The following is a 27547-nucleotide window of genomic DNA, read 5'->3' on the forward strand; positions in this document are numbered from 1 at the left end:
TAGTGGAATGTTGTTTGAAACCAGGCTGGAAATCCAGCATGGGGATGGAGGGATGGGTGGGATTTTTGTTGTGAGGAGGGGAAACAACCTTGGCAGGTGATCTCTGCTTGGCTAACAAAGGCAGATCTGTGTAAATAGAAATACTGGGGTGAAATACCTGGCAGAACACCAATGGCAACACCACAACCAACAGAAAATCAAGCCCAGCAACATAAAACACCTTCAAGGAGTAGTTTGGGTTAATTCAAAATCTCCCCCTCCCCGCTCCCCCATATTCATGCAGGTTTATTTCATCCTCTAAGTTATTAAGAATTCGAGTTGTAAAATAGGCAAGTCCTTAAAAAAATTATTACAAACCACTTTTATGACAGTGCTTGAGAAGGGGTGGGGTGGGAGCCCCGGGTCAGACCGGCTGCACTTCACTCTCTGTGACAATAAATCAGATTAAAAAGAAAAGACAAATCTCAGGATGGGGTTTTGACATCTCTGCCTGGCAACTCCAAGAGTGAAACCAGCTGCAGAGCAAACCACTTCATCCACCCTTCATCCCAAAGCTAGGGGAGCTGTAGTAAAAAGATCAAAACTGGGGGAATTAGGGAGGGCTGGGACCATCTAGGCTACTCGTGGCTTATAAACATTCCCAGGTGCCAAAAGTTTGGAGTCCAGTGTGAGGAGAACTGGCCTTCCCTGTAGAAGAACTAGAAAAAGAGTATGAAAAGGTAGAAAAACCAAAAAGCACTTTTTTCACGGGCTAGAAAGAGTTACCAAAAGGTACCTAAAGATTTTTGCCCTCCAGGATCCACAGGGATTTTTAAGCTCACTCCTGATTCAGAACTGGTCCAGTGGGGTCACCACAGAGCCCCAAACCCCTTTGTGACACCCAGCTGACTTTGTACACAAATCCCCACGTTATGATTCCCAAAGTTTCCCAGGAGGATGGATGAGCAGGGGAAAGCCAGGAGGTGTTTAGCAGCAGGAAGAAGAGACAAGCCACGTCCACAAAAGTAGGGACCCAAGGAGGAGCCCAAAAAGGTGGCATGTGTCCCCTGGGAGCTGGGAGCAGAGCTGGGAATAACTCCCCAGGCTGGCAGGGAGCCCAGGCCGTGTGTAAACAGGGAATCAGGCACCTCTGGAAGGGGCAGCCCCACGGCTCCCCTGGCCCTTCCCAACGTGGGGAGGGGGGAGCAGGAACGGGAGAGGAACGGGGGCAGGAAGGGGCAGAAACATCCCAACAGAAAGCAGCATCCCATGGTGGGACAGCATCCCTTGGTGGGACAGCATCCCTTGGTGGGACAGCATCCCGTGGTGGGACAGCATCCCTTGGTGGGACAGCATCCCATGGAGAAGCAGCATTCCATGAAGGAGCAGTATTCCATGGAGGAGAAGCATCTCACCATGGAGCTGTATCCCACCAAGGAGCAGCATTCCATGGTGGAGCAGCATCCCAGCATGGAGCAGCATTCCATAAAGGAGCAGCATCCCATGGTGGGACAGCATCCTGTGGAGGAACATCATCCCATTTTGGAGTAGAATCTCACCATGGAGCTGTATCCCACCATGGAGAAGCATTCCACAGAAGAACACATTCCACCATGGAGCAGCATTCCAAGCAGGAACAGCATTCCATTTTGGAATAGCACCCCATGGTGGAGCAGCATCCCACCCTGGAGCAGCACTTCATGGAGGAACAGCATCCCCTTTTGGAGTAGCATCCCACCATGGAGCTGTCCCACCCTGAAGCAGCATCCCAGCACTGAACACCACCCCAGCACTGAACACCACCCCAGCACTGAACACCACCCCAGCAACATTGCAGAGCAGCCCCAAGGGAAGGAAGTGCTACCAGGAGCCAGGAGAAGAGCAGGACCGAGCGAGGAGGGCAGAGGCACAGAGGTGCAGGAGGAAAGGAAAGACCCGGAAAGAAGCGGCCAAACTTTGATTTTGGGATTTCTGGCTCGCCCTGCAGCTGGGCTGGCCCCTGCCCTGGGGCAGGAGGTATTTCAGGCACGTCTAAGGCATCTCAGGAGCTCTCTCTGCTTTCAGAATCGCCTCTGGTTCCTCCCTGCAGCTTCTTCCACCAGCACGTGGTGCCGAGCGCTAGGAAAGAAAAGTCTGGAGCGGATGGAGGGAATGAAACTCTCATGCACTACCACTGAATGTCACCACAGGGCTATGGGGCACCAAGCACGACACAGGAATCACTTGTACTTGCAGAACCAAAGCTAACCATAGAGAGGATGGGATAAAGTGGGGTTCTAGGGGGGACACGGAGTGCCGGCGTCCCCTCGACCCCCCTGCTACGCTACAGCCAGAAATGGAAAAAGCACAAGACCAAACACTGAGTAACAGCACAGCCACCTAACCTGTCGCTATATATTGGACAAATCAAAAATATTAGCTTGGAAAGAAACCAACAACATCATTCCAAGAGGGTTATACACATCCCTAGCAGTTAACTTTGCTCAGCACAGCTCTGGTGCTTTAAATATGGAACAATCAAACAATTTTGTGAGCAGAAAAGTGACACGGATTTATTCTTTACATGTTTGGTTTTTTTGTTTTTTTTTTTGTTTTGTTTTGTTTTGTTTTGTTTTGTTTTTCTCTTCCTAGGCAACTCTACAGACTTCAGATCTTTTGCCTTGCAATGCAGATCATCTGATTCCCCCAAAGGTGGCCAGGTTCTTTAAACATGCACATCTCTGTAGCTTCCAGGCCGTATTTTTTTTTTTTTTTTTTAATCTTATTTTTGTTTAAATTCTGCGGACCAGCAGGTCGTCCCCATTCCTAAAAACTCTACATCAGTGTTCAGGGTGGCCTGAGTGCCTGTCAGGCTCTTCCAGGGTTTAAAGGATCACACAGAAGAACTTCTTCTCTCTAAAGGGGTTTTCTGAGGCCGGGACTGGGGTCAATAGAGGGTCCTCCTTGGCGTGGGCTTCACAGTAAGCCATCAGGTCTGCTGCTGCTTTGGACACCTGCAAAAAGGAGCCATGAAATCAGGGGTTAACTGCACCACCTCCTCAGTGCCTTGGTGTCATTCTCTTCTGTCTTCACTCAGAGGCAGGATTAAAAGGCAGGAGATGAATTTTCTCCTGTTTGGACTTGGTTGTTTATTAAATCTTATCTAAAGTACAGAGAGTTCTGGTTACCAGCTAAAAGTGAGCAAAATGGAGATCAACTCAGCTAGTTGCAAGGTCTTTTAAAGCTAAACAGTCCAATAGAGAATTAACACCTATATTATTTATACTTTTGACCCAATACTAAACTCCTGTGACCTGAAGTGCAGCAATAACTATCCAAACAAAAATTACAACCTTAAATCGTGAAGAAGAAAGAAAATAGAAAAAGACAACACCCAAAATCCTCATCTTGTCCCATACCTATTACTATATTCTAAAAGCCCATATTTCAAACCCTTCACCATGTGAAATCACACACTTCTAATTAACTACACACATAATTTTAACTCCATCACCCAAATTTGGAAGCTTCTCCAAGGCCTCAGGTCTCAAGCAGTGTTCTCCAGGGGGTCAGTGCCAGAAATCTCAAAAATCCCAGATTTCTGGGCTCCAAGAGGGAGGAGCCCTGTGTTAGGGACGTGCCACCTGGAGAGGTGCCACCAGCAGGGAAGGGCTGGCAGCATCTCTGGGCAGATCTGAGATGAGAACCTGACTGATGGTGCAGCAGCACATCCCTGCTGGGGCTGGTTCTGGGCTGTTCTGGGCTGGTTCTGGGCTGGTTCTGGGCTGGTTCTGGGCTGTTCTGGGCTGGTTCTGGGCTGTTCTGGGCTGGTTCTTCACCTCTGGGCTGGCTCTTCACCTCTGGGCTCTGAGCTGCTCTGTCAGCCTGCATTCCCATCCCCAGCCTTCCCCCATCCCCATCCTTCACCTGACTTGAGCATCCCTGTGGCTCTCCCACGCATCCCTTGGCAGGAACATCCACAGCAGCATTTCCTGCCCTGCTCTTTATTCCAGCAGCTCCCAAGCCAGCAGAGCTCATCCCATCCCTGGAGCATTCCTCTCCCTGGATTTAAGCTCTCAGCAAGGAGCTGGGATGCCTTGGGGACAGTGACTCCTTCCCACCACCCCACAGGGCTCCAGGTGATGCTTCTCACCCCTGGGAACACCCAGGGATGGGGCTTGGAGCAACCTGGCAGGAGGATGGAACAAAAAGAGCTTTAAGGTCTCCCCCAACCCAAACCATTCCTGGATTCCCTGATCCCATTTCCCCCTGCCTTCAGCCAGGATCAATTAAAACAAGAGCATGCCCCACAAACACCACCTGGCTCTACATCCCAGCTCTCTTTGGGCAGCACCAGCCACCTCCCAGCCCCCCCAGGAGCAGCTCCCAAGGATCCCCACCTTTATCCTGTCGATGTTGGCCTCCATCTTCAGCTGCTCCACCAGCTTTCGGGCTTGTGCTATGCTAGCAGTGTTGTTGCTAGCCATGGGCAAGCCAGGAGCTCCCGGGATGGGCTGCAGGCAGCAACACACCAGGATCAGCAGCTGGGCTGCTCCCAGCCCTGCAAGCCCCCCAGAACTGAAAATCTTACAGAGGAAAAAAAAAATTAAAAAAATAAAAAGAGGATGGGAATTACAATGAACTAAACAAAAACCTGGCAAAAAAAAAATAGGGGAAAATAGAGGAATGATTGAAGAGAATAAAGATGGATTGCACATTCAGGAGTGGCTTGGGTTGCAATACAGGATGTGACCAGAAATGTGAATTCTGTCCCATCTGTTAACCCAGCTGGGGCAGTGCCCCTGATCTCCTGGCACACATTATCTGCTCATGGGCCATCTTTAAACCAGCTGGGCAATCATCTTTATCTTCCCACAGCCCATCCTCCCTCCAGGAGATATCTCCTGTTCATGGCCAGTGAGTCCCAGGGCATGACTGATAAAATTCCATCATCCCACTGGGAGATGCTCCAGCCAGGGGAGCAGCCAAGCCTTTCCTAGCCAGATCAAAACTGACATTTTGGACACCAAGGCACCTTCTTTCCACTGGATTCCAGAGGAAAACCAGACCTTTGCACATCATCCCTGGAGCTTCAGAGGAAACTGCACCTTCTCCAGGAGCACTGCTCCAGCTGAACCACATCTGCCCCTGCAGGAGGATGCAGCCACCATTGAATGGGACTGTGCCAACACCCTGACTGACTGACGGGTGTCAGCTTGGATTCTGACTCTGGCAGGGCTGGGATTGTTCTGTGTAATACTGCATTGCTATTTTAATTTCCCTGGTAAATAACTGTTATTCCTAATTCCCATCTCTTTGCCTGAGAGCCCCTTAATTTCAAAATTATAATAATTTGTAGGGAGGGGGTTTACATTCTCCATTTCAAAGAGAAGCTCCTGCCTTTATTGGCAGACAACTGTCCTTCACACCAGGACAGTGTGGAAGGGAATGGCACATTCAAAGGGAAGGGAAAAGAATGGAGGCTACTCTGACAGACATTCACACCTGTCCTGATTGGTGAGCTCCAAAACTCCAAATGTTTATAAGCAACCACCTACTAATTTTTAATTGGAAAGAGATGGGGAGGGAAGAGCAAATTAAAGAGGTGCTCATGGATATCACTCCACATTCTAATTCCCAGACTTCATCCCACAAATCATCCTGTGACTCTGGGCCACAGACACAGCCTTGACAGGTTGGTACCCTGCTGCCAGCCCTGCAATGCCCCAAAGATGGGCTGGGGCTGCACGTGGGGAGTGTTGGAGCATCAAATGAGGGGGTGAGGATGGGAGAGGCCAACCCTGGACACAAGAGAAAAGAAACAATGGGATGGATTCCACTGATTGATGAATGGAAAAGGGTATTTGCCTTTACAAACAAACTGCAGGTCTGCTGAGAAATGAAATTGGATATTGAAAGGTGAAAGAAGCAATGGGGAAAATCATGAATTCCATAAGAATTAAAAATTTAAAGGGAAGGTTGTACATTAGAGGGGAATCTCAAGTGTCAGGTGTTTTGGGAAGTCTGTGCCTCTCAAGTAGGGAGAAGGAGAGGGAAATGCAGCCAGGAAATTGAGATAAAAAGGGAGGCTCTGTCCTCCCAAAATTCTACAGACCCCAGGGGAATGCCCCATGGCCTCTCCCTTTATTCAAATAAAGTTAAAGGACTCCTCTGTCTCCTTTTTGGACATAAACCTCTGGTTTTCATGGATTAATTTTCCTGACAAGGGATGTCCCTTAGGTGACACTGGGGCTGTCCAGAGCCCAGCTGAGCTGTGCTCTGGGGTTTGCTGTTCCATGAAAACCTGTGACAGCAGCAGGAACAGGATTCAGTGCCAGGCTCATTCCCTGCCCACCATCCAGCCCAGCGTGTGTCCAGCACCCCTTGGCCTCCCTGGCTTTGTCCCTGCTGCCAATTTGCACATTGAGATGCTGAACAGGATGCTGGAGTTTCCTGTTTCTGGAGATTTCTCCCCCAGGCAGGGGGGGATGCTCATTAAGGCCAGGCTGGCTCCTGGATGTTTTTCTGGCACTTTCTACCAGCAGTAGCTCTGGCAGAGGCAGCAGCACCCCAGCATCCAGCCCCTCCTGCCTGATTTGGGCTGCCTGACAGCTCCAAAATGGTTTTTTTTTGGGATATCTTGCAATAGCAGGGCACAGCAAGACCCCTGGGTGATGGGACAAGCCCTAAAATAAGGGAACTGTGGTGTTTTAAGGAAAAGGTGAGGGCATGCCCAGCTCAAGCTCAGCTTAGGGGCTTTAGAGTGTTTGGAGAGAGGGATTTATAGGAGGAATGAAGCTGGCACTGGTGCTGTGCCTGGAGAAGAGCCATGCCAGGGCCAGCTGGGGTGTGAGGATGAGGAGGGCAGCACAAGGAGGGGTTATTTTTTTACCAGCAGCTGATCTCTCCAGTGATTTGTGCCTCTCAGGGAAGCTCTGCTCCTCTTGGCCCTTCACTGCCTTCAAACAAAGAGAACAGAGAACAAACCTCAGCTCCCTGGGAGCTCCATGCCAGCCCAGAGAGCCCAGAGGTGCAGGGTGGCACATCCCTGCACGCCCAGCCCCCAGGGACACTTTCTGTTTGCATTCAGGGAGGGTTTCCAGCACAGCAAGAGGTTTCAGGCAGTGGGCAAGTGGCCCAGGGCTGCTGGCAACCCTGCTGGAGGATGCACAGGGGCAGGGAAGGGATTCTGGGGCAGGGATTTCAGGGTATCCCTTTTAGGGCATGGATTTCAGGATATGGATTTTGGGGCATGGATTTCAGGGTATCCATTTTGGGGCATGGATTTCAGGGTATGGATTTTGGGACATCCATTTCAGGGCATGGACTTTGGGGCATGGATTTTGGGGCAGGGATTTCAGGGTATCTCTTTTAGGGCAGGGATTTCAGGGTATCCATTTCAGGGCAGGGATTTTGGGGCATGGATTTTGGGGCAGGGATTTCAGGGTATTCATTTCAGGGCAGGAATTTTGGGGCATGGATTTTGGGGCAGGGATTTCAGGGTATTCATTTCAGGACAGGGATTTTGAGGCTGGGATTTCAGGGTATTCATTTCAGGACAGGGATTTTGGGGCAGGGATTTCAGGGTATGGATATGGGGGCAGGGATTTCAGGGTACCCATTTCAGAGCAGGAATTTTTGGGGCAGGGATTTCAGGGTATCCATTTCAGAGCAGGAATTTTGGGGCAGGGATTTCAGGGTATCCATTTCAGAGCAGGAATTTTGGGGCATGGATTTTGGGGCAGGGATTTCAGGGTACCCATTTCAGGGCAGGAATTTTTGGGGCAGGGATTTTGGGGCATGGATTTCAGGGTATCCATTTCAGGGCAGGAATTTTGGGGCAGGGATTTCAGGGTATCCATTTCAGAGCAGGAATTTCAGGGTAGGGATTTTGGGGCATGGATTTTGGGGCATGGATTTCAGGGTATGGATTTTGGGGCATCCCTTTTAGGGCATGGACTTTGGGGCAGGGATTTTGGGGCATGGATTTCAGGGTATCCATTTCAGGACAGGGATTTTGGGGCAGGGATTTCAGGGTATGGATTTCAGAGCAGGGATTTCACTGCCTGCTGCACAGAGCTCAGGGTGGGATAGAAGGAGCATCTCCTGGGGAATGCTGCTCCTGGCTGGATCTGCTCTGCTTTATATATACTTTATATATATATTTATATATACTTTATATAAAGAAGTATTGCCCAGAATGAGCAGAGAAAGCTCCAAAAACCCAGATTTGTGAGATCCAACACAGACCCAGCTCCCTGCCATGGCTGGAGGCTCAGCTCAGCCCTTGCATTGTTTCCCTGCTGGTTTATCCCATCTCTCCCTCCTTTTTTTTTTTTTTTTTTGTTTGTTTTTTTTTGTTTGTTTGTTTGTTTGTTTGTTTGTTTTTTGTTTTTTTTGTGGCTGGAGCAGCAGGGTGCATCCCTCCTGCTTTTCCTTTCCCTGCAAAGCCATGGAATTTGGAGAGCCTGGTTCTGGCTCAGCAGCTGGGAAAGCTGGGGCAGGTTCAGCCAAGCTGCTGCTGCCTGGTTTGGGTGGACAGAGACTTTCCCAGGCAGCAAAGTCACCCCTGGAGGTGTCAAAGTGTGGAGGTGGCACTTGGGGACATGGGTTAGTGGTGGGATTGACCGTGCTGAGATCTTAGAGGGCTTTCCCAACCTAAACAATTCCCTCTCATTCACAGGACCTGCTCCAGTGGCAGGGAATCACTTCAGGGATGTCATTCCATGTTTAGGATCCATGGGAGCAGGGAGGGCTGCAGAGAGCATCTGCATGGCTGCTACAGCCCTGGCCCTCGAAATAATTCTGTATATCCCACCCTGCTGCCACCTTTAAATAATTCTGTATATCCCACCCTCTAAATAATTCTGTATATCTCACCCTGCTGCCACCCTCTAAATAATTCTGTATATCCCACCCTGCTGCCCCCTTTAAATAATTCTGTATATCCCACCCTCTAAATAATTCTGTATATCCCACACTGCTGCACCCTCTAAATAATTCTGTATATCCCACCCTCGAAATAATTCTGTATATCCCACCCTTTAAATTATTCTGTATATTCCACCCTGCTGCCCCCTCTAAATAATTCTGTATATCCCATCCTGCTGCCACCTTTAAATAATTCTGTATATCCCACCCTTTAAATAATTCTGTATATCCCACCCTGCTGCAACCCTTTAAATAATTCTGTATATCCCACCCTCTAAATAATCCTGTATATCCCACCCTCTAAATAATTCTGTATATCCCACCCTGCTGCCCCCTTTAAATAATTCTGTATATCCCACCCTCTAAATAATTCTGTATATCCCACCCTCTAAATAATTCTGTATATCCCACCCTTTAAATAATTCTGTATATCCCACCCTCTAAATAATTCTGTATATCCCACCCTTTAAATAATTCTGTATATCCCACCCTTTAAATAATTCTGTATATCCCACCCTGCTGCCCCCTTTAAATAATTCTGTATATCCCACCCTGCTGCAACCTCTAAATAATTCTGTATATCCCACCCTCTAAATAATTCTGTATATCCCACCCTGCTGCCCCTTTTAAATAATTCTGTATATCCCACCCTGCTGCCACCCTCTAAATAATTCTGTATATCCCTTTAAATAATTTCCCCCCCGGGGAGAACCTGGGGTGTTGATAAGATAAGTAACAAAATAAAATAATAATAAATAAATAGCAAACTCATAACAAAAATAAAACTGCAGATAACAAAATAACATAATATAATAATAATAAAAAAATATAAAAATTAAAAAAAAAAACAGAAAAGCAGCAGGTGACACTTCAAAGTGAGCTGGTGAATGTCCCACCTCAGAAAACAGTGGAGTTATTCCCACAGGGCAGCCACAAAATCAGCTTTTAAATCCCAAAGAGAGGATGTGCCCACCAGGAGTAACCCCAAAATTCCATGGGTTTTTTTAGTTTGGACTGGATTTATCATAGAGAGATGGAATGGTTTGGGTTGGAAGGGACCTTAAATCCAATTTAATTTGTATTTAAATTAAATTGATTTAATTTCAATCCTTAAATCCAATCCCATCCCACTCTCCACCATGAGCAGGGACAATTTCCACTGTCCCAGGCTGCTCCAGCCCCAATGTCCAGCCTGGCCTTGGGCACTGCCAGGGATCTGGGGCTGCTCTGGGCACCTGTGCCAGCCCCTCTCCACCCTCACAGGGCAGAATTCCCAATTCCCAACATCCCATCCACTCCCTGAGTCCTGTCCTTGTCCAAAGCCCCTCTCCATCCTTTCCATCCCTTGGCACACCCAGTGAATAACCCACAGCCCCTCTGCACAACAAACAAACCCCAAAACCAGCAGATCCCAAACTGTAATTACAGTGCAGAGCCCAGGAGAGACAACAGCCATGTCCTGGTGTTAAACATCATTAGCATGGGGATAATGAGGGAGCACTCATTAACCTGTGGGCTCCAGGGCAGGAATCCCATTATCCACCTGCCATTAATGAGGGAAATCAGGCACTGCTGGATTCCCCTGGCAGTGCCACAAAACTCCTCTCACTGCAGGCAGAGCTCAGCATGGGCTCTCTGATCATGGCAACACCACGAAATTTGGGTGTTTTTTACCTTCATGCTTGGGATTTCTGCTGCCTAGAGCCAGGAGCTGAGCTCTGATGGAGAGGATTTGGAGGTTAATTGGGATAATGCCAGCACTCCAGCACCCAAATTCCCCAAATGGGGTCAGGCAGGGCTCTCTGCATCCACCACATCTCCAGTTCTGCCTCTGGAAGTTCCCATCCCAGTGAGCTGCACTGCTGGCAAATACAATAAACTTCCCTCTACATGCCACACTCAAATATTTTGGCTTCTTTCCCTTGGATCTGAGGATGTTTTCCAGGTTGATTGCAATGAGTAAAGAGGAACTGGGGCTTGAAGGAGTGGAGGATGCTCCAGCAGCTTGGCTTGGCTTAAATCTCTTCCCTGTGAGGGTGGTGAGAGCCTGGCACAGGTTTCCCAAAAAAGCTGTGGCTGCTCCTGGATCCCTGGGAGTGTCCCAGGTCAGGTTGGATGGAGCTTGGAGCAACCTAGGACAGGGGAAGGTGTCCCTGCCATGGCAGGAGTTGGAATAAAATGGGCTTTAAATCCCTTCCATTCTGGGATTCCATGAAAAACCTGGCAAAAAAAAGTCTGAACAGGAAAATTTTGCTGCTGATTTTTGCTAGTTGGGTCCCTAAGTTCCAAAAAAACCCACCTCATTTGTTTCTGTCTGCTGAATGAAGAGCCTTGGATGCATTGGAATGACATTTTTTTTTTCTGTCACCCACCCCAAACAGGCACCAAAAATTGGGATTTAGGCAGGCAAAGAGCAAGGCACACCCCTGATTCTGTGAATTCTGAGAATCCCTGGTGCAGCTGTGCCAGCTGTCCCAAAATCATCTTTTATCCATTATTTGGAGCAGCAAATGTGGGTGTGGAGCAGCTGCTGGGGTGGGATGGGGTTTGAAGTGCTCAGGGCAGGGAGATCCATCCCTGCTCCATCCCAGTCATCCCACAATGGCACAAACAGCCCAAAACTGCAAAAAGAACATCTCAGAGCCCTCCTGCTGAGCTGCCATGCCATGCTCCCTGCCAGCCTGGGCTCTGGCACCTGCAGGAGTCACTGGAGTTCCCCTGCCAGCAGCAGCTGCTGCAGCACAGAGCTCAGGCTGAGCAGCATCCTGGAACCCTGCACCCAGCTCCAAATCTGTGGAGTCAGAGCTAACCACCCCCAAAAAGGTTTTCATCCTCTTTTTGATGGGTTTTAGCTCGAGGTCTGCCTGGGTGGAGAGTGGAATTCTCCTGAATGTTTAAAAAAATGGCATTTTCCCATCCCTGGCAGTGTCCCAGGTCTGGTTGGATGGAGCTTGGAGCAATCTGGGATAGAGGAAAGTGTCCCTGGCATGACAGGGGAGGAAAAAAAGGAGCTTTAAGATCCCTTCCAACCCAAACCACATCACAACTTTATGATTTTAAGGCTGATTAATTAGTGCAATCACCCTAAACAGGCACTGCCATTACAGGAGGGGTCTCTCAGAGCACATTTTGCCCTCTGTCCCTGTCCAGGTTCAGGGAACCATCCCTGGGAAACACTTCCTGACATTCCTGGAAGTGCAAACAGCCCCTGAGTGAGATTTCAAGGTGACCACAGGACCCCTCCTGCACCCCTCAGGCTCTGAGAGGCTCTTTGCCCACCCAGCTCTGCTCCTTCCCAGCTCTAAACCAGTGGAACATCCTCTCCTGAGATGGAAGAGGCAAATTCCAGAATTCCAACCACTGGAGGGATTTCAAATCCCTGTGGATGTGGCACTTGGGGACACATGGAATGACCTCAGGGAGCTTTTCCAACCTGAATGATTCTACCAAGGAATAACATATCCAAAAACCAGGGAACAAGGATGCCCAAATACTGAGGAATGCCCAGTTACTGGGGAGTTCAAGGATACCCACATAAAAGGCAAATAAGAAATTCCCAGGTGCCTGGGGAATAATGATTCCCAAAAACTGAGGAATAAGGATGCCCATGAAGAGGGAAAAAATAATTCCCACATTATTGAGGAATAAGAATGCCCAGATAAAGAGGGAAAAATAATTCCCACAATCTTGGGGAATAAGAACACCCAGATACTGAGGAATTAGGGTGTCCAAATATTGGGGAACATGGACACACAAAATTCTAGCATTCAGTTTTCCAGACTTTTTTTTTTTTTTTCTCTGCTTTTCACAAAACCCATCTCTCCCCTCTGAAGCAAAAGGAAAAGCAGGAATGAAACAGAAAGTGCTGACAGTGGCCAGGGTGAAACCTCTCTGTTCCCTCACACCACTGAAAGCAGCATCACCCACCCCAAAAACAGCAAAGCAGCTTCCCTGCTCCTTGATTTAAAAAAAAAAAAAGAAAATCATATTTTCCAGCCCTGATGCACCAGCATTTTCCACTCAGTTGTGGCAAAGTGGGTGAATCCCAGTGGGACAGGCAGGATTTTGGGGAGAGCAGGGATCAGTCTGTTCTTACCAGGCAGGCATCACCCAGGGGGGTGGATCCAGAAAAAGGGGGGTTTTTGGACAGAAAAGGGGTTTTTGGACAGAAAAGGGGTTTTTGGACAGAAAAGGGTTTTTTTTAGACAGAAAATGAGGGTTTTTTTGGATAGAAAAGGTTTTTTTTTTTTTATAGAAAAGGGGTTTTTTGGTCCAGGAATGGTTCCAGGCTGGGTATTACAACAAAGAAATTTGTCCCAAATCTCATTCACACTGGGATTTCTCCATGTCCCTGTGCTTCCCTAGAGCTGAGCCCAGCAGGGTCTCCCAAAATCTGCCTTTTCCCCCCCAAAACCAGCCAGGTGCAGCATCCAGAAGGGATAACTGGGAACAGGGCTGGAGTGTGGGAATCCCTCGTGAGGGGCTGGATGGATTTGCCAAGCATCTTGTGGCTTTTGCTAAAAGCCATGGCTAAAAATAGGTGGCTCAGCTGAAAAAAAAAAAAATAAAATTGCTAAATATATCCAGAAAAATATAAAAATACTACAGGCAAAACAGAAAATAGCAGAGCCACGTTTTCCAGGGGGTGGGAGATGGGAGAGTCCCACTGATTCCAACAGGAGTTCCAGATCTGGCTGGGAAAGGAGACTTAAAACACCCAAATTCCACGTGTTTCACTCTTTCCTTAAGGAAAGAAAATGCTCTGAGCTCGATTTGTGCCTGTGAGGCAAAAAAAAACCTTCATCCTGAGTGGTGGTTCCAGCCACAGCTCCCAGGGAAGAATTCCTTTCCCTTCCCTATTCCCTTTCCCAGCCATTTTTTTTTTTTTTTTATCCTGAATGTCCAAAACAGTGTTTAAATCCCTGGGAAGCAGCTTGCAGGTCAGAGATGTGCTGCTAGATAAAGAAATGAATACATTAAAAGGCAACAGAGTGGGAAAAAACCCGAGCCTGTTTCCATGGAAACAGCTTCCTTATCCCACAGCATCCCATCCCTCCTGCCAAACACCAGAGGTGGGGTGGGCACCCAGTCATCCATCCCAGAATATTTTGGCTTGGAAGGGACTTTAAATCCCATCCAACCTCACCCCCTGCCATATCCAGGGACAGCTCCCTCCATCCCAAATGTCCAACCTGGACATTTCCAAGGGTGGGAATTATCAAGGCAACGAAAAGTGTCGTTTTTTTTTGTTTTGTTTTTTTTTTTTTTTCCCTAATTTTGCCCTGAAGGAAGAGCTCAGTGCTGGGATTGGCTCTGTCAGGGATGGGATGTGCCCTTCACCCACCTCCTGTGCCAGAGCTGACCAGGACAGGAGCCCAGGTGGAGTCAGGGTCTCACATTCCTGCTCTGTCCCTTTCCCTGGAGCATCCCTGCCTCCGTGGAAACTCTGCTCTCTGTTTTCTCTCAGGCCCCTCAGAGCTCAAACTGAAACAAACAGGAACCAACCTCAACTTCCTCTTCTTGTTTTTTAGGGTTTTTGTGGGTTTTTTAAAAAGATTGTTCAGGTGAAGGACCAGCAGACTGAGACACCTCCTCTGGTTCTTCCACCATTCCTGTGAGGTTTTTTGGCTTTCTTTCAGGAAAATCCTGGGAAAAAGTGGTGGTGCACAAGGGATGATCCCAGTGGTGGGAGCAGATCAGGCTCTGGGTGCTCCCTCACCTTGGCCAAATACTGGGGAGTAAGAATGACCAAATACCAGGGAATAACATATCCAAAAACCAAGGAAAAACACATCCAAATACCAAGGAATAACATTTCCACAAACCAGGGAACAAGGATGCCCAAATACTGAGGAATGCCCAGCTACTGGGGAGTTCAAGGATACCCACATAAAGGGCAAATAAGGAATTCCCAGGTGCCTGGGGAATAATGATTCCCAAAGACTGAGGAATAAGGATACTCATGAAGAGGGAAAAAAATAATTCCCATATTCTTGGGGAATAAGAATGCCCAGATAAAGAGGGAAAAAAGAATTCCTACAATCTTGGGGAATAAGAATGCCCAAATACTGGAGAGCAAGACTGCCCAAATACCAGGGAGTAGGGATGCCCAAATATTGGAGAAGTCAGGACTGCCCAAATATCAGGGAAAAAGGATACCCAGATATACTGAGGAATAAGAAAGCCCACACAGAGGGAAATACACATTTCAGATATTTGGGAAACAAGGATGCCCAAATACTTGGGAACAAGGATGTCCAAATTTTGAGGAATAAGATTGTTGGAATAATGAAGGATAAGGATGCCCAAATACCAGGGAATAGAATGTCCAAATACCAGGGAATAAGGATGCCCAGATATTAAAAAATAAAGATGCCCAAATACTGAAGGATAAGGATGCCCAGAAACCAGGGATTAGGGATGTCCAAATATTATAGAATAAGGATGCTCAGATACTGGAAAATAAAGATGCCCAAACACTGAGGAATAAGGATGTCCGAATTTTGGGGAATGGGGATGTCCAAATACCAGGGAATAAAGAATGTCCAAATCCTGAGGAATAAGGATACCTAAATACCAGGGAATAAAGATGTCCACATACTGGAAAACAAAGATGTCCACATACTGAGGAATAAAAATATCCAAATTTTGGGGAATGGGGATGCCCAAATACCAGGAAATAAGGATGCCCACACACTGGAAAATAAAGATGCCCAACCACTGAAGAATAAAGATGTCCAAGTTTTGGGGAATAAGGATACCTAAATACCAGGGAATAAGGATGGACAAATCCTGAGGAATAAGGATACCTAAATACCAGGGAATAAGGATGCCCACACACTGGAAAATAAAGATGCCCACATACTGAGGAATAAAGATGTCCAAATTTTGGGGAATGAGGATGCCCAAATCCTGGGGAGCAGGGCTGGCTGCTGTGACACAGAAGGGAAGGTGTCCCAGGCTGTGACACCCCAGATAAGGACACACATCCTGTCACACCATCCCCAGCTCCAACCCCCTGCTCTCCACCAGGCTCAGCCCTGCTGCACTTCACTCAAAATGAAAGTGCCTTAAGGTTTGATGGGGTTTTTTCAGGTTGGGTTGGGTTTTTAAGGTTTAATAAAATGTTAAACAACCCCCAGAGGTCACTGGGAGGCTGGAGCACAGGGGAACACACAGCATCAGAAATTCCCTAAAATCCCTGGATGGATCAGAGTATCTCCAGCACACAGATCACAGAATTCCAGACTGGTCTGGGTTGGAAAAAACCTTAAGCTCATCCCATTCCAACCCTTTCCACTGTCCCAGGGTGCTCATCCAGCCTGGCACTGAGCATTTCCAGGGATCCAGGGGCAGCCACAGCCCCACCACCCTCAAGGAATTTCTTATCTGCTCATCCAGCTCTGAACTCCTGACCCTCAATTAAGGGAAGCAGCCAGGAGCTATGATTTAATGCTAATTAACATATCCACTCATGGCTTCCAGTTTTTAACATCCTGCTCTTAAGTACTGGCCAGGGTCAAGATAAAGATCTTGATGGGAAGATGGGGAATGAGGATTGAAGGGGAAGATGAAGGGAGAGCTGCAAATTGAATTGTTTCTCCCAGCATCACATTTCCAAGAGGATTTGAAAAGGGACAAACCCACCCTGAGCCTCATGCAAATCACCCCAAATTCAAGGCTGGGGAATGGTTTGACCCCACAGTCTCAGGGATCCATGATTTACCAATTCCTGCTCATTGGTGTGGGGACACACACCCCAGAGGAATGGGGACAAAACATTGCCCTGATTTGGTTACAAGATCCCATTTTAGGGGCACCCTCCATGTGAGCACAGCAAATGGAAGGGAAAATGTGAATTTTGCCATGGCTGGTGCCAGGTTGCTGAACCCACCCCTCTACAAATCAGTTTTCAGCCCAAATAAACCCCAAATTTTTTTTTTTTTTTTTACTAGAGCCTCACCATTTCCCCCAAAAAAAACCTCCTGCAGCAGGCAAAGCATTTCTGGGCTGCAGAAATCCTCATGATGAGAAATCATCCTCCAACGATTTCACCCCGATCAAACCTTTATTAGAATTTTATTTTAAGTAACACTCACAAGGAGCCCAATGACCCTTTGCAGCCTCTGGGAATCACCCAACAAGTTGCACCAGCAGAGAAACAACCCCGTTAAGCAGCCCCATTAATTTGAGCCCCCCCTCCCAGGAATTACCTGAGACTGCTTTAATTAGGTATCCACCGTGCAAAAGAATTAATTAATTGGTGATAAGCACCTGAACCACATTACTCATAAGGCTCTATTTCAAGCTTCAACTACAGCAAACAGGTCACAGCCCAGCTGAGAGTGCAGGCAGAATTCCCAGGGCTGCTGCCTGGTATTTCTCTTCCCATCCTTGTCATGGAAGGAAAAAGGTTGGGAATTTTTTTTACCTTTTTTTTTTTTTTTTTGTCTTAATTTTCCTTCCATCCTTGGCCAAGCTGGACAGGGTTTGGAACAACCTGGGATAGTGGGAATTGTCCCTGGATGATTTCAAGGTCTCCTCCAACTCAAACCATTCAGGGATTCCATTTCTTTTCCTGGTTTTTCACAGCACCCAGAGCTGGTGCCTTCAGAACTACTCCAATAGTGGCTGCACCACGTGGAGATGGGAGTTGTGTGATAATTTTGGGGGATTTGGTGTGTTCTGGGCGTGGGTTGTGGGGTAAAACCCCGTTGCCTTGGGGCTGTGAGGGTTTCACATCCCCTAAAGGGAGTGAAGCATCTGCTGAGGGCAACAGCCCAATGTGCAGGTGGAGGATCCACATGGAACGGGGGAGGGCTTAGCAGGTTCCTGAGGGGGGAAAGAAACAGGAAAAGGAGAGGAAGAAAGGTATAAAAGGAAGAGGAAAAGAAAAAAAAAAAAAAGAGAAATAAAGAGAGGGGGAAAAAGGTAAAGAAGGGGGGGAAAAAAGGAAAAAGTTTCCCAGTGCATTCTGTATTTCCACAATCCACAACTTTGAAAAGGAATTTACTGTGGCTTGTGCTGGCTCTGACATTTCACAGCCTGGCAAAGCTGAGGATGTGAGGGGAGGGTCTCCAAGCCAGTGGGGATGAGGGCAGGGATGCAGGAAGGGATGTGGATGGGGATACAGGGATGTGGGCAGGGATGAAGGAGTGGATCAGGGCAGAAATACAGGAATTGATGCAGGCAGGGATGTGCACAAGATCTGGGGATGGATGTCAGCAGGATGTGGGCAGAGATGCACACAGGGATGTGTGTGGGGATGCAGGTGTGGATCAGGGCAGGGCTGCAGGCAGGGATATGGGTGAGATCTGGGCACAGATATGAGCAGGATGGGGGCAGGGATGCAAGCAGAAATGCAGGCAGGGATGCAGATGTGAATCAGGGCAGAAATACAGAGAGGGGTGCAGGAACTGATGCAGGCAGGGATGTGGACAAGATCAGGGCAGAGATGTGGGCAGGGATGCAGGAACTGAAGCAGGCAGGGATGGAGGAACTGATGCAGTCAGGGATGTGCACAAGATCTGGGGATGGATGCCAGCAGGATGTGGGCAGAGATGCACACAGGGATGTGTGTGGGGATGCAGGAACTGATGCAGGTGTGGATCAGGGCAGGGATGCAGGCAGGGATATGGATGAGATCTGGGCACAGATATGAGCAGGATGGGGGCAGGGATGGCTCAGGCATCAGGGGTGGATCAGGGCAGGGCTGCAGGCAGGGATGTGGATGAGATCTGGGCACAGACATGAGCAGGATGGGGGCAGGGATGGCTCAGGGATGTGTGTGGGTATCTGGGCAGGGATGCAGGAACTGATGCAGGCAGGGATGTGGATGAGATCTGGGCACAGATATGAGCAGGATGGGGGCAGGGATGGCTCAGGGATGAGGGTGGATCAGGGCAGGGCTGGGCCCTGGCACAGCTCAAACCAGGTTACCTGGGCGGGCTGGCAGAATTGGGTTGTTGGCGCTGCCGCTCCCGCTCGGCCGCCGGGCTGACCCACATTATCCCAATTAAATCTCACTCCCCTGCCCCTCTGCTGCCTCTCTCCCCTGTGCCCTGCAGCATTCAGGGCTAAAGTAGGCCCTGGTTAGGGAGGCAGAGGAATGAAGAATGAGGAGAGGAGGGCACGGCCAGCGTGGCAGAACTGGGGCAGGGACCGAGAGGCAGCAGCAGCAGCAGTTTGTGCTCAGCAGCTTCCCTTGCTGCAGGCCCGACCCAGCTGCATCTCCCCTGACCACAGTGCTCCTGCAGAACAGCAGAATGGGCTTTTCCTCCCCAGCTGCTCCCTCTGAGCCCTTCCCACACCACTCCCTGTCTCCATCCTCACCCACCCTGATCGCTCCACATCCAGCACCTCACCTTCCCCACAGAGCCCCAAGCCCCTGAAGCAGCCAGTTTTCCCCAGGAGCATCCCTGCCAGGCCTGCTGCTGAGCCAGGGGCCCTGCCTGTGCCCCCATGCTGCTCTGGAGCAGCCGCCAGCCCGGGCGCTGCTTCTGCACTGACACGGCAAAAACAACAAGGGTGGAAATGCTGGAGCCTGAGCAAGGCCTGGGTGAGGCAGCACAAGGCACTGGCTTCCCTCCCTTCCCATGCAGGGACCCCTCATGTGCTCCATTTATTCCCCTCTGCTCACCCCAGAGCTTTAATCCCTCTGGAATCACTGCCTGTGCACCACGATGCTCCACGAGCCTTCCCCAGGATTAAACACCTTCCCCTGCCTGCCTGCTGCTGGGAAATCTCAGTTTCAGTGGGTTTTCATATTTTTCCTGAGCTGTAAAGCCACTGCAAGCAGCTGCTCTTTGGGGGCTCTCAGTTCCAGGCAGGATGTAGGATTCAAAACCAGCCTAACTTTTACATCATTCCACAGAAACACTCACACAGGGCTTAGATTTTAGGCTTAAAAAATAATAATCAGCACCTCCCTTATTTGCTGCTCATACCTCTCCTTAAGCCTGGCTCACTGCATTAAAATAATCTTTTTATTCCCTTTATTCCTCATTTTTATTCACAGTGTGGATGGAGGAAGGAGGAGGGAGTTTCCCCCACCACTGGCATTAAGTGGGGAGTGAGGGAAGCACCAGGGGTGGATACAAATCCCTGAGCAAGGATGTGAGGCTGAGCAATTATATTAAATCAGCTGATAAATAATGCAAGGGATTCTGATGGGGCCAGCACCACACAAACACCACCAGCTCTCCAGGATATTAAAAATCCAAGGGAAGCAGCACAGGAACTGAACCCAAAGCCTTTCCCAACACCTACAGCTGTCCCAGGGTCCCACTGCAGCTCTGTCCCCACCAGGTTCTGCACAAAGCCATGGAATCCATGGCCTGGCCAATGTTCAGCATTTCCCAAGGTGGGGAACCTCTGCTTGGGCACTTCCCAGCTGGGTCAGAGCTGCTCCAGCACCAGCACAGGGCTGGAGGTGAATCAGAAGAGGATCAGAGAGGTGCTGATGGCTGCTCCCCAATTGAGGAGCCCAAATTGCTGCAGAGCCAGCAAAGGAAATCCCTGAGAAGGAATGAGGAGAAGACCTGGCCACGTTCCTGTGGGACATCCTGGGGACACCTGGACTCACAGCACAGCCATGGGGACAGCTCTGGTGTGCCCTGAGTGCTGGGGGAGAACAGGAATCCCCAATTCCCACTGTCCCATCCATCCCTGCCCTCTGGCAGTGTCCCATTCCCTGTGTCTGTCCCTCCATCCCTTGTCCCCAGTCCCTCTCCAGCTCTCCTGGAGCCCTTCAGGCTCTGAGCTCTGCCTGGATCCTTCTCCTCTCCAGGTGAACATTCCCAGCTCTCCCAGCCTGGCTCCAGCCTTGGAGCATCTCTGTGGCCTCCTCTGCACACAGAGAAATTTTCCTGTCCTCAGACCAAGCCCTGCCTGTTTCTCCTAAGATTTCTCCCAAGGTTCCTCCCAAGGTTCCTCCCAAGCCTCCTCTGGCTGCAGACATAACAAACCCCAAACCGTGCCAAATGTCCCATGCAGAGGCAGGCTGGCACTGTCCTGCTCTCCCCAGGTGACAGTGGCACTGTGAAGACATTTTGCTGAACTCTCACACCTCCTTTATCCTCCTTCCCTCCCTTCCCTGCACCTGCTCCAAAGCAAAACCAAGGAGGAATCAAATCAACCCTGAGCATCTCCCATCACTGACAGCTGGTGCTTTCTTACCCCAAATGACCCCAAAACCTCCCAGCCCACAGGAATTCACTGCTCCAGGGAGGATTTTAAGACAACTGAAGCCTGAAGAATCCTTCCAGCATCCCTTCAGGATTCCCCTTAAGTGGATCATGCCCCAGGCTGGGGCTGTTGGACACCTGGCAGTGCCATCCCAGGGGGATGCTGCAACAGGTTAAATATTCCTGGATGTCACCCAGCTGCTGGTGACAGCCCTGGGACACAGCTCAGATGGGAACAGGAGAGCAAACAGGCTCCTCCACATCCCTGCAGGCTGCACAGGGACACTGCCTGTCCCCACCACCACTCTGGCTTGTCCCTGGCTGCAGGGGCTCAGCACCAGGGCTGCTCCTTGGAAAAGGAGCCAGGAAAACAAACTGTTAAAATTACTGGTGTAAATTGCACGGGAATTTCAGGCACTGGCCATCACAAGGTGGAGTCCCCACCCTTGGAGGGATTTAAAAGCCCTGTGGAGGTGGCACTTGGGGACATGGGTGGGAATGGACTTGAGGATTTTTAGAGGGATTTTCCAACCTGAACAATTCCAAGATTTTTAAGCCTGAAGTTTCCAGGCACAGCAGCACCGACAGGACCTGACTTTAATGACCTTAATGACAATAATTAGCACATGGAGCCACCCCAGCAGTGTCACCATCCTCCTGGAGGTGCCAGCCTTGGGAACAGGGGCTCCAGCTCCTCCTACCCAGGCAGGGGCAGGAGGAGAGGGAGGAGGGGGATCCTCAGATGGATTCACCCTGGGAATGTGCCAGGATTCGGTTTGGTGGCACAGGGCACCGATGTCCCCGTGGTCCCTGCCTGTAGATGGGCACAGGCAGCTCAAAGCACAGCAAAAGCAGGAAGCAGCCAGGTTTTGGGCTGGGATTTGTCCCCCTGGGCACAGGATGCAGCAGGAGGAAGGATGCTGAGCACCCTGGTGAAACCAGGAACAGCAAGGAGTTTGCATTCCCATATTCCAAGGATTTTTTTTTTTCCTTTGTAGGGATCTCATGGACCCAGGAAGGAGCAGGGGCTCAGGCAAGGCAGCCCCACCCCACACAGACCCCTCCTGCAGGTCCATCCAGAACATTTCCAGCCAAAAAAGCTGTTCCTAGGGATCCTCATGGGATGGACAGAGCCAAATTCCCTTCCCAAAGCCCTGGGGAGAGCAGGAGAGGGCAGGAAGATAAACCTGTTAAAATGAGCCATCAGCTCATAAAGGAGCTTATCCTGCAGCACCCCTGGAACAGCCACAGCCTGCAGAGAGCATCACCCACAGCCCAGATCTCCACCACAAACCAATTAACCCGGGTCCTAACGAGGATGATGATGGCAGACATCAGGGGAAGGAAACTGCTGAGTGAAAAGCCAGGGAAGGACGAGATAAGGTGGAAACTGATTGTGTTTGGGAGGATCAGCAGGTCCTGGTGCAGCTGCTGCCCAGGAATTATCCAGGGGGTTTTTAAAGGTCCAGTGTCAGCTCAGAAGGATTTTTATTCCTATATTCCCCATGTGAAATGCAGATGAGTGGTTTTAGACTCCAGCTTTGGCATGGCTGTGTCCTCACCCCCCTCTGAGATCCCAAATTCCCTGATCCTGCATCCAGCTGCCTCCCCACCCACCAGGCACCACCATTCCCTTGCACATCTCTAATCAAAGGCATCACCAATTAATCACTGCCCTGATCCAACACCATCCCAGCCACTCTGGATGGGGTTTGGAGCAAGCCTGGCTTCTCCAAGGAGCCAAATCCACGTTCTGCTGGCAGCTGGATCCTGTCCTGCCCCAGGAGCCATCCTGAGCCTCCCACCAGCAGCAGCACCAGGAGACCCCCTTTGGGATTTTGGGGGGACAGAGTCACTCCTGTGCCCTAAAGGGACTGGGTTTGGGGGGTTTGCACCATGCTTGGGGCACCCAGAAGGAAAAATGCACATGGAGAGCTGGGCTGGAAGAGAGCAGGGGGTAAAACTGCAAGGGCAAGAAAAAATTCCTGGGTGAAAAAATTCTGGACCAGGATGCACCCACATCCTTTTCCATGGAATGGGGTTTTATTTCCCATTTATTGCCCCCATCCCTCCTCCTCACAAAGAGCCCAGAGAGGGAGAAGAGTGAGAAAAGAGCCTGGAAAGCAAGAAAAACTGAAAATCCAACCTAATCCTTCAGCTGGCTGTGAATACAGACATCACATCACATCCTGATTTCACATCCTGATCCAGGCACAGGAGGGAGACCCTTGGGGGAGTCAGGCTGAGAATTGATGCCACTCGTGCCTAAAATGGTGTTTTCCCAAAATCCCAGCCCCAAAATGGGGCAATCCCAGCCCAAATGGGGCAATTCCAGCCCAAAATGGGGCAATCCCAACCCAAATGGGGCAATCCCAGCCCCAAAATGGAGCAATTCCAACCCAAAATGGAGCAATTCCAACCCAAAATGGGGCAATCCCAACCAAATGGGGCAATCCCAACCCAAAATGGGGCAATCCCACCCAAAATGGGGTAATCCCAGCCCCAAAATGGGGCAATCCCAGCCCCAAATGGGGCAATCCCAACCCAAAATGGGGCAATCCCAGCCCCAAATGGGGCAATCCCAGCCCCAAATGGGGCAATCCCAACCCAAAATGGGGCAATCCCAGCCCCAAATGGGGCAATCCCAGCCCAAAATGGGGCAATCCTAGCCCCAAATGGGGCAATCCCAACCCAAAATGGGGCAATCCCAGCCCCAAAATGGGGCAATCCTAGCCCCAAATGGGGCAATCCCAACCCAAAATGGAGCAATCCCAGCCTCAAATGGAGCAATCCCATCCTCAAAATGGGGCAATCCCAGCCCAAAATGGGGCAATCCCAGCCCAAAATGGGGCAATCCCAGCCCAAAATGGGGCAATCCCAACCCAAAATGAGGCAATCCCAGCCCCAAATGGGGCAATCCCATCCCAAAATGGGGCAATCCCAACCCAAAATGGGGCAATCCCAGCCCCAAAATGGGGCAATCCCAGCCCCAATGGGGCAATCCCAGCCCAAATGGGGCAATCCCAGCCCAAAATGGGGCAATCCCAACCCCAAATGGGGCAATCCCAACCCCAAAATGGGGCAATCCCAACCCAAATGGGGCAATCCCAGCTCAAAATGGGCAATCCCAACCCAAAATGGGGCAATCCCATCCCCAAAATGGGGCAATCCCAGCCCAAAATGGGGCAATCCCAACCCAAAATGGGGCAATCCCAGCCCAAAATGGGGCAATCCCAACCCAAATGGGGCAATCCCAGCCCCAAATGGGGCAATCCCAGCCCAAAATGGGGCAAGCCCAGCCCCAAAATGAAGCAATCCCAGCCCCAAATTGGGCAATCCCACCCAAAATGGGGCAATCCCATCCCCAAATTGGGCAATCCCACCCAAAATGGAGCAATCCCAGCCTCAAATTGAGCAATCCCAGCCCCAAATGGGGCAATCCCACCCAAAATGGGGCAATCCCAGCCTCAAATGGAGCAATCCCAGCCCCAAATGGGGCAATCCCAGCCCCAAATGGGGCAATCCCAACCCAAAATGGGGCAATCCCAACCCAAAATGGGGCAATCCCAGCCCCAAATGGGGCAATCCCAGCCCCAAATGGGGCAATCCCAGCCCCAAAATGGGGCAATCCCAGCCCAAATGGGGCAATCCCAACCCCAAATGGGGCAATCCCAACCCAAAATGGGGCAATCCCAGCCCCAAAATGGGGCAATCCCAACCCAAAATGGGGCAATCCCAGCCCCAAATGGGGCAATCCCAGCCCCGTGGTGGCACCACTGGTGTCCTCCTGGAGCATCCCGCCCTGGGGAGCACTTTTTGGGGACAGGAGGGTCCCCAGCACCGTCTCTCCATCCCCAATTCCTATGGAAACAGGCAGCGCCGGCGCCGGGCTGTCCTCTCCCGGTGACTCACCGGGACCCAGGAGCCCCTGGAATTCCAGCGGCTGCCAGGTGGGATGGCCCCACCCCTCCCGGGAAAATCGCCTTTTTATCGCCTTTTTATCGCCTTTTCCCCTTGGCAGGAGGTGGCAAAGCAGCAGGAGGGATTGGGGGTTAATAGCAGTAATAATAATAATAATAATAATAATAATAATAATAATAATAATAATAATAATAATAATAATAATAATAATAATAATAATAATAACAACAGAGCTTCTTCAGCAGCTCACAGCCATCAATCCATGGGAATCCCTCTAGGATTGCCTGCTCCTGGTCCTGAGAACCCCCATGCCAGCCTCAGTCATCATCTCCCCCCCCCAGATCCAAAATGATCCAGCAAGGAGGAAACCCCAGGAGAACCTTCCTGCTGGTGCATGATCCATTGGGAGCCAAGCTGGGAATCTGGGAGAGAAGATGGGCAGTCCCAAACTGGGAATATCCCATTTTGGGGGAGAGGCTGCCTCCAGGTGATGCTGAGACTGCCAGGCTCCTGTTCCAGGTGAGCAGCATCCCTGCCTCCTCCTTCAAGGCTGGAAATGCCTCAAAAAGGCCCAAAATTGGTGCCAGGACCCCCCAAACCTCCTCCTGGAGGAAGGCCTGGCCCCAGGGCTTTCCTGGCAATAATTAATTGAGTCATATTTCAATCCAGCCAGCGGCCATATGGTAGGAAAGAGGATTAAAATCGCATGCTCCAGTTGCATTCAGGGAAATCCAGTTACAAGGAAAAGTCCTCAGTGGCTGCAGGCTGCTGCCAGGGGATGGGCTCCTGCCACCCATCCACACAGCCCCAGCCCCTTTCCCAGCAGAGAGGGGCACGGGGGGGCTGCTGAGGATGGATCAGGAGCAGGTTGGGATGGCAGGGGGGGAAATGGGGGAAGAAATCACCCAGAGCCAGCAGCAGGGACAGCAGAGGCAGATACTGCTGCTCCTGCCCTTTGGGTACCGTGCTCTAAGTTCATTAGGAGCTCATTAGTAATTGATTAATGAGGGGGTATCGCTGTGTGGCAGGATCCTCCTTAAATATAAATCATTTTCCACCAAGGAGGTGATCATTATGGAATCACTGATACGGTAGGAAGGGTCCTTAAAGCCCATTCCACCTCCTGCCATCCACACCTTCCATCATCCCAGGCTGCTCCAAGCCCTGTCCAACCTGGCCTGGAACAATTCCAGGGATTTGGGGAAGCCACAGCTTTTTTGGGAAACCTGTGCCAGGCCCTCCCCACCCTCACAGCCAGGAATTTCCTCCTAATATCTATTCCAAATCTTCCCTGTGTCCAGTTTTTTGCTGGATTCCCCCCTCCCACCGGGGCAGGAGAGCCCTGGACCAGTTTTCCTCGAGCTCATCTTTTCCTGGGAATCCTCCACCCAAAGCACTGCTGGGAAAAACGGGGATTTTGATGGAAATGCTGGGAGAGGGACAGTGCTGTAGGGATGGACATCACCCCAAATCCCTCCAAGCCGAGCTGGGGCTGATCCCAACCGCAGGGATTTGGGGTTGGGAAAGTCTCCCTGCTCCTTCCTTCCCGTGATTAAAGGAAAAACCGGAGAAGAAAGAACACTACGTCTCATTCATCCGCACGGAGAAAGCCCTGCCTGTGATGGAAATCAGCTGATTACGGAGGATCAAAGCCCCTAAATCCGACCTTTGTTGGGAGGCTGAGCTCCCGGTACGAGGCACCTTCCCGGGGAGCAGGGCGGGACCCCCGGTCCCCATCGCCCCCCGGCTCCGGGGATCGCGGATTTGGGGTTTGTGCCGCTTTAGGAGCGGCTGGGGGCCCACGGGGGGAAGTGACAGGGGGTGGCAGGGCTGGGGACTGCCCTGCCCAGTGCTCCCAGTATGGCCAGTGCTCCCAGTGCAGCCAGTGCTCCCAGTATGGCCAGTGCCAGCACACCCAATGCTCCCAGTGCGGCCAGTGCCAGCCATCCCAGTGCTCCCAGTATGGCCAGTGCCAGCCCTCCCAGTGCTCCCAGTGCAGCCAGTGCTCCCAGTGCCAGCCCTCCCAGTGCTCCCAGTGCTCCCAGTGCGGGCAGTGCCAGCCATCCCAGTGCTCCCAGTGCTCCCAATGCGGCCAGTGCCAGCACTTCCAGTGCTCCCAGTGCTCCCAGTATGGCCAGTTCCAGCCCTCCAAGTACCCCAGTGCTCCCAGTGCGGCCAGTGCGGGCAATGCCAGCCCTCCCAGTGCTCCCAGTGTTGACAGTGCCAGTTCTCCCAGCCCTCCCAGTGCGGCCAGTTCCAGCCCTCCCAGTGCTCCCAGTGCTCCCAGTGCCCCCAGCCCCCCCCGCCCCGCTCTCCCCCCTGCCCCCCGTACCTGGATGCGATGCCCCGGTCCCCGCGGGGCGGGCGGCGGCGGGACGGACAGACGGACAGAGGGATGGAGGAAGGGATGGAGGAGGGATGGAGGAGGGATGGAGGAGGGATGGAGGAGGGATGCGGCCGCAGCAGCAGCAGCAGGAGGAGGAGGAGGGTGGTCAGCAGCAGCAGCAGCAGCAGCCCCGAGCGGCGAGTCCCCACCCAGCTTTGTCTGCGCT

The 27547-nt window shown here is 50.7% G+C and overlaps 1 protein-coding gene across 2 annotated transcripts; it reads right to left on the reverse strand.

The window, feature by feature from the left end:
- Positions 1-27547, reverse strand: GNG2 (G protein subunit gamma 2). Of its 2 annotated transcripts, none has more exons than XM_056493898.1 (4): positions 27328-27547; positions 6851-6917; positions 4359-4472; positions 1-2972 (listed from the first exon to the last, which is right to left on the reverse strand). In XM_056493898.1, the coding sequence occupies exons 3-4, from the start codon at positions 4443-4445 to the stop codon at positions 2844-2846; spliced, it is 216 nt and encodes a 71-aa protein (XP_056349873.1). In that variant the 5' UTR covers positions 4446-4472; positions 6851-6917; positions 27328-27547; the 3' UTR covers positions 1-2843. The 2 variants fall into 2 exon arrangements, with proteins under 2 accessions (XP_056349873.1, XP_056349872.1); XM_056493897.1 differs by having other exon boundaries at positions 4359-4544.

This window comes from Oenanthe melanoleuca, chromosome 5, assembly GCF_029582105.1.
Source record: "Oenanthe melanoleuca isolate GR-GAL-2019-014 chromosome 5, OMel1.0, whole genome shotgun sequence".
Lineage (NCBI taxonomy): Eukaryota > Metazoa > Chordata > Aves > Passeriformes > Muscicapidae > Oenanthe > Oenanthe melanoleuca.

Excerpts from the sequence above, each read along its gene's own strand:
- GNG2 (XM_056493898.1), bottom strand. The coding sequence starts at position 4,445 with ATGGCTAGCAACAACACTGCTAGCATAGCACAAGCCCGAAAGCTGGTG. Across the intron at positions 2,973-4,358 it reads CCAACATCGACAGGATAAAG|GTGTCCAAAGCAGCAGCAGA; the intron begins GTGGGGATCCTT and ends TCCTTTTTGCAG.